The sequence below is a fragment of the Monopterus albus genome, unplaced genomic scaffold (assembly GCF_001952655.1).
Source record: "Monopterus albus unplaced genomic scaffold, M_albus_1.0 scaffold65.1, whole genome shotgun sequence".
In the NCBI taxonomy this organism is placed as follows: domain Eukaryota; kingdom Metazoa; phylum Chordata; class Actinopteri; order Synbranchiformes; family Synbranchidae; genus Monopterus; species Monopterus albus.
The window spans coordinates 4,472,200-4,484,494 of NW_018127945.1; the positions used below are offsets into that span (position 1 = coordinate 4,472,200).

The window sequence follows — 12,295 nt, forward strand, 5'->3', positions numbered from 1 at the left end:
ATGTTCCCGCGGGCCCCCCTTTCTGCACCCCTGCGCTAGAGCAACAAGACACGTTCTTGCAGTGCTACTAAACTCTAGACAAATAAATAATTTTAAAAATATATTGCTGAATACAAAGTCAGTTAAGTTCCTGTGTCACAGGGATGGCTGGCTTTAATAATGTAGGTTCACAAAAGCATCCACCCTCTTGAGCTTGAAATACTGTCTAAATGCTGAGGATAATGTCAGTCTGAAGCTGAAAGGTTATCACCAGACAGCACTGGTCAACATGTCCAACAGAAATGGCAAAAAGGTAAAAGCTTTCCAATAACAATGTGCACTAAATATCCAAACTAGCCTAATCATGGCATGGACCATCTTTCAGTAGCCAAAAGGCAAGACAAAATGGAACAGCCTTTAGATTTTAGACTGGATGTAAAATAAATCTTAGAAACATTTGAGTTCAGAATTATTTTTGAGGTTCAATACTGGAGCCATTTTAAGTCGATTTGATTATTCATGATGTCATCACCATGACATCATCACTATCACATGCCCTTTCAGTGCCCTCTGCCCTCCAGAGACAGATTAAATAAAGCATGTTTAAGAATAAAGAAGAGGCCAAGACATCCTGATGATGAGCGAGAGGCAGGGTCCACCCTGGACAGGTCGCCAGACATGGAGACACACAACCACACACATGCCTATTAGCAATTTAGAGTCACCAATCAACCTAAGCTGGATGTCTGGACTGTGGGAGGAAGCTGGAGTACCCGGAGAGAACAGGCACAGGGAGAACATGCAAACTCCACACAAAAAAGCCCTGAGTCGGCCCGGGCTAAAACCCAGAACCTTGCTGTGAAGTGACAGCACTAACCACTGCTCCACTACGTCACCCTCACAGCCATTTATACTGTTTTTATTATTCAAAATGTTTCTCCCTTTAATATATAGTGGGTCACAGAGAGGCAGACAGGAAACAGGGGAGACAGAAATATAGAGGGCAGAATCAGTGACAAATGTTAGTGTGTGAACTTGAACACAATGTGCATGTGTAGTACTCCACCAAAACAACATAGCTATCAGGGACCTGCGACTAAGGCCACGTTCACGCTGCAGGCTGAAGTGGCTCAAATCTGATCTTTTTGCCCAAATGTGACCCATATCCGATTTCCTTATGACAGTGTGAACAGCACAAATCCAATTTTTTCAAACCTGGCCCAGGCCACTTTCATATGTGGTCCTAAATCGGATACATATCCGATGTTTTGCAATGTGACTTCAGTCTGAACGGCCATGTCGCATTTCATGCGATTTTTATGTCATTGAAATGCGACAGATAACCATGAAACAGGGGGACAGTGAGTATACCTGAGTTTCTCTTCAAAACAACATTTAATTTGAAAAAAGTCAGTTGCACCTTAAATTAATTTGGTCACAAAATGTGACTGATCACTCACAGCCAGGAGGCCTGTATGAAGTCAAATATTATTATATGAGGTCATTTTTCTCTCTCTTTCTCTCTCACACACACACACACACACACACACACACACAGAGCACTACTCGAGGGGTCAGTTTGCCAGCTGGGCATGTCTGAACACACTAGCTCCAGACACAGATGGTCTCTCTCTCTCTCTCTCTCACTCTCACACACACACACACACACACACACACACACACCTCTATGCAAAAGAAAGAGATAAGATGTGCACACATGACCATGTCCCTTGAATTGCTGGCCCAAGCCTTACACTCACTGTGAGCCAATCATGTATACGAATGGCTGACAAATGAATGGAAATGGCAACATACTGTAAAGTGCCATAGAAAGGCGTTGGGCCACCAGAATAGCTTCACTGTTCCCTCATGTGGTGTTTTGGTGGTGGTGGTGGAGACACTGTCCAACATGTCGCTCCAAACTCTCCCATAGGTGTTCATCTGAGCTGAGATCTGGTGGCTGTGAAGGCCACAGCATATGATTCTCATTTGTTTTATACCCAAACCATTCAGTGACCTGTGGATGGAGATATTGACATCCTGGAAGAGACCATTCATTTAGTCAAGTTTTTCCCTTTAATTTGTCACCTGTCATCCACACACACACACACACACACCTGAATCCAACTCTCAACCCTGGATCGCTCTTACACGCACACACAAACATAGTGCACCTGTGCTCCCCAAAAGGATGTTATCAGTATGTTGTTCTGAGTTATTGCCACTCAGTGATTACATCACCTCATAAACCAATAGTCTGTTTCAAAGGAGAATAGGCAGGGTTCTTGGCACACTCAACATGCACTGTTAGAGTAAATGATTTTAGCCAAGGCACATTTCAACTCAAGTCCTAAAGGAGCCTATAGAATAGATTCAGATAGTCAAAACTAGCAGTCTGTCACAGTGGGCACGTTGAAGTATTTTTCCGCTGTACTGTACGGAGTGGTAATACACTCCTTATTTCCACTTGCTGAGATTGCAGACACAGCTGCGACACACACTGCAGCTCAATTTACACACACTAAAATCTAAATTGAATCCACCCATCACTCTCTCTCTTTCTTTGTGTCTCTGGAGAAAGCACACACGCACACAATTGGTCACTTGAGCATGCCCCAGATGTTCAAAGCACTGTGAAAGAAAATGCAATAAGGGCTTTCCATTCCTCTAATGTAGTTACAGAAATAGCCAAACGCCTCTGAACAGAAACGTAAAGGCCCCTCTAGGAGGACTCTGTCCACCACCGGAAAGGCTGCCTCCATCTCAAGGCTCTTTTGTAAAGAAATGCATATTCTACAATATATTATGAAAATTCTACATTTTGGATTTGAATTGCACCACTAATGCAATTATTCCAGCCTAGAAAACATCTTTGCAAACAGAAAGGTTGGCTCTACTGCATATTTGTATACAAATCATTTATGGTAAGTACATTTGAAATGGTAAATGGTCTTATACTTGTACGGCACTTTTCTATGCATTGCAGCACACTCAAAGCGCTTTCACCAAGCGCTACTTGGCCATTCACCCATTTGCACTTACAAACACTCACACATTCACACACCGTGTTATCATCGGGAGCAATTGGGAGTTCAGTGTCTTGCTCAAGGACACTTCGACATGTTGACTGGACAAGCCGGGAATCAAACTGCTAGGTTAGGAAACGACCTGTTCTACCTCCTGAGCCACAGCCACCCCTCTTTATCCAAAAAAATTGCTGATATAAATTCCATTAGGTTGCTCTCTATCTGGAAATGAGAAGCATGCAAAGTGTATTAAATACAACCTTTTGTTAACACTTAAAGAGCCCATGGCATGATTTTCCTTGTTTTTTGACTTATCTACAATGTTACAACAGTGAATTATCATCTTAGACTTGACCTAAAGCTCAAAAAATGAGATGCATGTATGTTCTAGTACTTCTATACAGAAGAAACTCAGTTTATACAAGTCTCACAAACTCTTGCTTGTGAGACTTTTTTTCTAACAAAATTAAGTATTAAGTGATAGTTTAAGGATTTCTTTGAATGGGCATTATCTCCAGGCAGTTGTGCATTCATGTGAGCTTGCCTGACATCCACTGGTGTCATTTTAAAAGCAAAAATTTTCGATAGCATGCAGTTTTATGGATATATTTTACCTCCTCCTGCTGTACTGTGACCAGAGGATGTGGAGAAAAATACGGGGTCTGAGGTTACTGCATGTCCAGGAGTGTTCCTGTACAGGGACTCGCTGTTTTACCTGACTGGGTCTAATCTACAAGAAGCTGACCAGTGAAGCCCCCGCAGTGGTGAATGATCAGCTCATCAACACTGGATTCCCCTGGAGGACAGTACCTGTTTCTTTTGACTGCTTGAGACCAGTGTGTCTGCCACATGATGTGTTGCTGGTTAAGGCACGAATTAATGACCCAGGATGTTATTGTTGGCACTATGCTACCTGTTGGAACTAATTTCACTACTATGGGACTGTATGTGGTTGCTTAGGGGAAGACACAGTGACCACAGGTTAGACCCTGGAGCTACTTGAAAGGGAGTGATGCTTCCACTACTCGGTGGGACTTAACGTTAAGTTAAAAAAAAAAAAAAACCACACGCTGCATGTCTGTTAATGCCTTATTTCTGTAATGTTAGAGACAACTGTTGTAAGGCCGGAGAAGCTTCTATGTCTGCATTATGCCAGTTAATATATGGGGTTTCTCAATTACCCACTTTGTTTAGAGTTTTACACATCTCTTTTAATCAATACATATACTGTTTACCCATGTATGGAGGAGAAATTGCAATTAATTAATTCTGTTGATGTTTGTTGTGCTGTCCACTTGCGACACAACACTGCACATTCATGAACTATTCTCTCATTTTCATGAAAGAGGCTCTCTGGTTTTATCACCCTAATTACATATTATTTGGAGTTATGATGGGTGCAAAGCTAATCTAAAGGTACCCAAGATTAAACATTAAACGGCTGGAAATGAGCAAAATGGCACGCCACGGGCTCTTTAACAAATGGTGACTACTAGAATCAGTTCCATCAACTCATTCATAAATAGAAGCAAAAATAGGTTGTAGTCAGTGTAGCCAACATGATTCCGGTATAAATTATCTGAAAGTTAACTGGAATAAATACTGTAAAATTCTATTACTAACCTTAAACAGCCATGATGCGAGTCTTTAGCAATCAGCATAGAGATGCATCGATACCACTTTTTTCAGACTGAATAAAAGTATTTACATTTAAATACTTGCCAACACAGAGTACTGACACAAGTACTTAATAATAATGTAATTTCTATAATATAAATTTGCAATTGCCTTAAAACTATTAAATTTATATATATGCGCACACACACACACACACACACACAACAGGAGACAGTGCACACTGCCTTAAACCTTTCTGTGGCAAACAGTGCTGCAACCATTCCTACTGAATATAATGTAATTGACTGAGGGTCTGTAACCTACTGCACAACATACTGTAATACAGTGGTTCCTAACCTCTTTAGGAGTGCAAATCTCTGCTAGGATGGAATACTTTCACAACCCCTGCCCAGAATGGCAAGTTTGGGAGCCATAATATCACAGTGTTTGATTTAATGAGGATACATGTTCTTACTTTAAAATGGCTGCTGTCTGTGTCTTCGTCCTCTCTGGTGGACCCATACCTGCTCTGGTGTAGAGGAGCTGGTGGTCTCAACTCATTTTCATACACAGAGCTCATTAGACTCTGCCGTTAACTATATAAAAGTAGCAATTGTTTTCTTCTTGTTCATAACAATTCACTATAATCAGCATAATGAGCACTGTACAAGACCAGACATTGTGACCACGGGGAGAGTGCTGACATCACATTTCTGCAAGTTTAGTGTTGTACTCTGCTTGTGCAACAGGTGTTTGATTAATTTCTCTCACCATTACTGTTGGATTGTACTGTACATATCAAGCATTGACGTCTCCACAACCTTGTGTCTGTGTGACATAGGAAGGAGCGCTCACAGTTGCACACAGCAGAGCAGAGAATCAGAGTTAAAGTTCGCAGCCGACTTGACTTTTGTCTTTGTCACTTAATCTTAAAATACCCACAAACCCCTGAAATTTCTTCTTCATCACATAACAGCCTGCTCAACCACCTGGTAGTTAACATAATGTTGCTGTTAGGTGCTATCAGTGCGTAGTATCAGAAAGGTTTTATAAGCACAAATACTAGAGGGTGGTATTTGACCAGATACTGTTGTAGGTATTGGTGCATCCCTAACACAGATGGACAATGCATCACCACTTCCCTCCACTCTGCAAAAGTAAAGCCAAAATACTGCGACTACGGCAGCTACCATTTTAGAACCAGACTGCTGTCAAAAAAAAAAGAAAGTTGTCAAATCACCCAAAAGACATCATTTTTATATCATCAAATAACTTATTAAAATCAAACTATCCAGAAAAATGAGCACTTGTACAAAAATGTGTGATAATATCTGCCAGAAATGACCCCTGGGAAAAATGTATTTGATTCGTACTTTTGAGTTTTTATTTTGGCTCATGTCCCATCAGCCAACATGAAGGGAGTGGGGTTCGTCCTATACTTCACCCCCAACGGGGGGGCGATCAACTTGCAGTGACTACACCTCAGAGCTGTCAGACTGTCCATCTTTACAGTCAAAAGTCCCTAGTATAAAGTGGCTATGGTTTACATCCTGTATTAGTCACACTGTTACCATAACAGACTTGTGCATAAATGGACTAACACAGCCACCTATTAATATTCATTTGTGTCACTCCAAATCACATGTGTGTGATTTACAATAGACCAATGCCATCAATACATTCAACTGTTCCAAAGGATACAGCCTATTATATGTACATATTCGACCCCACTAGGAGAACTGGTCAGTCAGTGTGCAGGATGTGCTGGGCTGCTGCACTGACCATTAACCTGTAGGTATATTATAGGATTACTGCTATGATATACTGAATACAAAAATACTATTCAAGTATGATAGGGTTCCAGAAACTCTGCACTAAGCACCACAGTTGAGTCTCTATAGGAGTATTATAAAACATTATAATGTTACCATAAGAGGAAAAAAAAAAGATGGCATTAATTAAGTCACTAAATTCATTGCTAAGTACCACAGGTACAAGGTAAGTCCCTACAGGAGTTGAGCAGAGTACTGTGGTATATTTATCAGACCTGTATTAGACTGACCCCTGCTTAGGAAGCAGGCTTTCACAGACACTTATACAGTTTATATATAGACACTATAGGCTAGAGAAGCGAGTAGCAACTGTGGCTCTTTCAGCCAAAAAAACCTCACATCTGAAAAGATGGAAAATAGTATAGGAGTGTTTAAATCTATGTGAACATGCTTACACAATATTGTTCCAGGATTACTAATTATTTCTCTGGTGACCGCACCTCATGAAAAGTAATTTCAAAACACTTCTGTAAATGTTGCTGGTGGAAGTATTGGACTTAAGTGAAGGTACATGTATAGACTGACAGAAGAGTCTGTGTTAAGGGGTGACATATTTCATGAAACAATCTAGCGCCCTTTTCAAAGAATTTTCATTATAGATAGTTATTGCCACATGTATTAAAATACACACAATGACATACCTGTGCTCTAGCTGTCTCCTCTTTACATACACAGCCATCACATAAACCACTGCACTTGTGCTATTTTTCCACCCATGTAGAGCTGCAGCAGATGTTTGACAAGGCCAGACAGTCTGGACTAGGGTCAGGGGTATTTTGGGTGCAACAGCCAGTCTTTTTTCTTGTAAAGAAAAATCTAAAATTAAGTTGTTACAGGCCATCAAGCTGCAGCTACAAGCTGACTTTGGGAATCAGCTACATATATAGACAGACGGAGACAATAGGGTTATTAGATATGCGTTTTAGAGACTTACTTCATCTGTTTGACGATGGTGCTTTTCCCTGACTCTCCAGCCCCTGAAGGATAAGAGAGAAGACAGTGTAAACATGGTGTATGTGTGGGTTTGTGTGTGAGAGAGAGCAAGATGGAGACAAAGTGAGAGAGAGGAGGGGGTGGGAGAAAGTAAGAGAGAATGAAAGAAATAGAGAATCAGCCTCTTAAAAACCTGCGAATAAGGACAACAGCAGCAGCAAGGGTACAGATAAAAGATGGAGAAAGTGATTGCACCCTTTCCTCCTTAACATCCTTTTTTCATTCCTTCCTTCTGTCCCCCATCTTTCAGCTGAGTTACACAAATAGATTAAATACTTAGGCACTCATTTCCCACATAGAATCAATGAATCAATCTCCCACCCCAAACCAACAAACCATCATTGCCTGTATCTAGCCCTCCATTGCTGCATACTGCCATTTTTTCCTCACATCCATCTGCAGTTATGATGTGTGATGTAGTTCCCACCTTTTACCTTCACGCTGAATACCATTTTACCCAGTTGGCAAACCTTTAATGGAAAAAATCCTGTTATAGAAGGTGGATTCAGGGTGATGTAATGAGAAGGTAGGGTGGATTTACAAGGGAGATCAATTTATAAAACAATTCAATAGCCATATATTGGATTTTTCTGCATATCATTATTTTTAAGCTTATGATAGACGTTATGATCTTTATTTAATCCCACCACTACCCTACCCAACAGCGCACCGTCCCAGCACCACACCTTTCCTCTCCCCCGAGCGTTTCATTGATCTGCCCGGGCTGTACAGGCCCTAGGGCTGGGAATTCATCGGGCGTCTCTTACCGAGCAGCAGCAGTTTAACATCTTTGGCCGCGGTGAGACCGTCCTCCTTGAGGTTTTTCTCGATGGCTTTGCTCCGGTCCAGAGCCGCCCTCTCCTCTGCGCTCAGAGTACATCCCATGGTTAGAGAACACAGCTTGATAGGCTTTACCGGTGTCGGGATCCACGGAAGAGAAAAACAATAAAAAGGTGGATTTAATGAAACTTTTAAGATGAAACAAAGCTGGTTGGAAATCCTTTTTTTTATGCCTTGGTTTATTTCCTCCTTTTCTGCGCTCGCCTTCGATCCCTCTGTGTCTTTCTGTGGCTCTCTCGGCAGCTCCCTCTCTCCCGGAGATGCGGTACCGTTAAAGCATTTAAATCAGGGATGCACTGTGTCTGATCCACGAAGCCGAAACAACACAATGCAGCCTCCGGTGGTGTTTGCTTCTAAAGTGGGGTCTCGGTGGTGCAATATCCGTCCGTTCGTCCGTCGCTTCTCAGGTTTTCTGTCGGTAGGCTAAATCACGGTATCGGTTCTCTTCTTCTCCGATCGTCGGTAGTGCGTGTTACTGGACGGCGGGGAGCAGCGCTCGCATCGTTTGGTTCCAGCACGGCGTTCTCACGACGGCTCACGGTGGACTTTCCTCCGTTCGGCTCCTCCGGGCGGGCGGCGGGGACTCGCTGTGTAACGCTACTGCCTCCCCGTAGCTCCGGTAGAGGCTCGGTCGTTTGTCAGTAGTTCAATTGCAATTGCAGGGTACTGACGTCAGAACAGCGGGGAAGAAGAGCATCCATACTCCCAGTGGCGCGGCCTGGTGGTGCACTGTGCTATCTGCTATCTGTGCACACTCTCTAAGTCCAGTATTAGAATTTACGTCAAAAACTCAGTTAGGCCAAAGACCTGTTTTTAAATTAATTATATACAAATTCTGTATAAGTAAGATAGATAACAAGTGATTATTTAGGCTTTAGCAAACATAGTGGTCAAGCACATTAATACTTTGTTCTCAGTTCAATGTTAGGTGGTCACAGGTGTCCACATCACTCAGCTAATTAGAGCTAAGTGGACAGGTGGGCTCACCTGATAGGCTACTGAGCTCTGTAGGGTAAGTATTCTTTCTGTTCACATTCAAATGTTACACCCACAAGAGTAGACTACTAATGGTTAATCCGTAAAGAAAACGTTTAAAATACAAAGGCTTGAAAAAAGTTCAGTAATTGTCAGGGCTGAGGTAAGAAAAATTGTGGCCCTAGACTATTAGCTTTTAGGGCCCCTTTTTGTTGTTTTAAAACAAACGTATACACAAAAATTAAGTCCACAGAGCTGCACTGCTGCAAATATATACACACACACGTACAGTATCTTTACCATTGGTATAATAGGATGCTATGGTGTTTCTTAGTGGTAATGAATCAACAAGCTCAGCTCCATGTGTAGAGTTGGGTGCCGAACCCTCAAAGATGAAGAAAGACAGTATTTCTCTGGTATCATTTGTTCATACATTGCATGGACATTTTGGGCAACTGCCCATCCTCAGTGTGCAAACTGGCAGTAGTGTTACATCCAGGCACAGCAGAACTATATAACAATCATATCGCACATTACAGTCATACCATAGAGGAGCTTGAAATTGGAGACAAACCACAATAGACAGATTACAAAGATCCTACTAAAAAAAAAACAGGACAAAATCATTACTGGTGTGTTTTAGATCACAAAACCACAAGCAGGTAGTGTGGTGGTTAGTGCTGTCACCTCACAGCAAGAAGGTTCCGTGTTCAAGCCCCGGTCATACCAGCACCTTTCCATTTGGAGTTTGCATGTTTTCCCTGTGATTGCGTTGGTTCTCTCGGGGTACTCCAGCTTCCTCCCACAGTCTAAAGACATGCAGCTTAATTGACTGGAGGAGTGTGTGTGGTTGTCTGTCTCTTAGTGTCTGATACCCTGTCCAGGGTGTACCCGCCACTTTCCCAATGTCAGCTTCTCCAGCCCCTCTGTGGCTTTGTTCAGGATAATGGATGGATGGAAACCACAAGTACAGCACTCTGATCTGACCATCACCTAAAGGTCCATGTTCCATACCTCAGAGGTATTACAACAGGTCAGCATCAGCCAGTAGATCTAACACATAAGCAGCAGATGCAACAGTTGAGCCCAACAAACTCCAAAACATCTCTGAAACAGAACTGTACTGTACATTTTGAAAATGTTTAATTCACCACTCATTGAATCTTTTCCTGCTCTTATTTTAAGAAAAAATATTGATAATGTCCATAACGTCCAACTAACAGATCAACTCATATTCCAGAGATGTGATGGTTAAGAAGTAGTGTAGACGATGTTCACTCATTGTTGTTCTTAGTCTATTTTTGATTATTCCAGATTTGGAGAAGGAACGTTTGCCTGTTGCATTTCATACAAGCAAAGTAAGGTAGATGCTTAGGGTGATGTCCACATTTGGGAAAATATATAGTTCCTTCTCCTTTAGCATAATGAATAAATCCAGTGAAGAGGTGGAGGATGTGATTTTGTAGTGAGATCTTGTCCTCCCTCCTGCTCCCCTACATGACTGTGGGCCCTGAGTGTTGCTGCTGGTGGCAGCAGTGGCGGTTCTACATTGAATTACTCCCCTGGTGAGATCCCCGCACCCCCGGAAAAAACACTAAATTCTGCACAGTTATGTTTTTAATATAAGTGTATGACAAACTTCTTTCTCAATTGCACACATCCTTCAGCAAAACATTTGAAAACCACAATTCTGCACAAAACAGTATAAGTTATCCGAACTAATAAATATACTCTGTATACAAAGAAGTGTCAAAAATATGTACAATCAGAATTTAACAAGAGCAGAGAACAACAATAATATCAAATATTAAGAATAATACTCAGTAATGTCATAGAAATCGACCACCTACCAATTAAATATAAAAACCCACTCCTCATTTCTCTAGCTATTGCCAAGAAAACAATCTTTCAAAATTGGAAATCAAAAAAATCAATACACATAAACCACTGGACCAACCTTCTGACAGAATACATCACATTAGAGAAAATGTTCATCCACTCACAAGAATAGTTTATCTGCTTTTTACAACACGTGGAACCCATTTTTAACACATTTCAATTTGAATCAAATACCTGGGGCTGAGGCCACGCACATTCCCACCAACCTCTAGAAATGTAACAAGCTGATTTTTTTAATAGTACTGTTATCATCATTATTGGTCATTTTTGTTTTATTTTTTTTAATTTACTTCCCCTCCTTTTCCTTTTCTTGCATTTTATAGACTGCATAAGTTGGAAATACCCACACTTCACACACTACAACCTCGTTAAACACTTTATATCCTTTTGTAATGTCATGTAACTGTTGTCTTGTCTCCCACGTTCGGTACTGTTTTTTTAATGTGTTTCTTTGTTTCAATAAAAGAAGAAAAAAAACTAAAATGATATAAATAAAAACATTTTAAAGACTCATTCCACCCTGGTCACTCACTATTTAAACTGTTGCAATCAGGCAGATGGTACAGAACAATAAAAACTCAGAATCTGCTTTATTCAGAAGAATCACAATCTGTGTTATTGGCCAGGTGTGTCGGACACATGAGGAATTACACTCTGGTGCATCGGCTTTAAATGTGTATGTACATATCCCCATGTAAGGGGCAAGTAGACCGTAAACCAGCATAAGGCTGTGTAATATAACAAAATAAGCAGTATTAACATGCAACAAACAGTGCAAACAATGCATAATAAGCAGTATAAACAGGCAGTAAACAATGCAGAGAGACAAAGGAATGCTAATTGAAATGAGATGAATATGAATTAAAATAGAGTACTTAAAAATAGAGACCTGTATGGATCTGTATAATCTGTACAATGTACATTTACAGGTATTGCGATGAGGGTTATTGTCCAGTCATACTGTCGTGGGTCAAGTGTTCATCAGAGTGACAGCCCGGGGGAAGAAACTGTCTTTGTGCCTGGTTGTTTTGCATATAGTGACTTGTAATGCCGTCCAGAGAGGAGGAGTTCGAACAGATTGTGTCCCGGTCTGCAGTTATCCTATCCTCTCCGGCCTCCTTTTGATCCATGCGG

General features: G+C 41.3%; 1 protein-coding gene across 2 annotated transcripts in view; it reads right to left on the bottom strand.

Moving 5' to 3' along the window:
* gnao1a (guanine nucleotide binding protein (G protein), alpha activating activity polypeptide O, a) overlaps window positions 1–9,247 on the bottom strand; it is a 121,322-nt gene extending 112,075 nt beyond the window's left edge. Inside the window, exons 1-2 of one of the 2 annotated variants that reach the window (XM_020604371.1) lie at window positions 8,215–9,206; window positions 7,389–7,431 (exon numbers count right to left, since the gene is read on the bottom strand). In XM_020604371.1, the coding sequence (XP_020460027.1) occupies window positions 7,389–7,431; window positions 8,215–8,332 (161 nt within the window). In that variant the 5' untranslated portion in view covers window positions 8,333–9,206. Of the gene's footprint in view, window positions 1–7,388; window positions 7,432–8,214 lie in introns of both variants that reach the window. The other variant, XM_020604372.1, reaches the window with a different exon arrangement.
* Window positions 9,248–12,295: the final 3,048 nt, after the last annotated feature.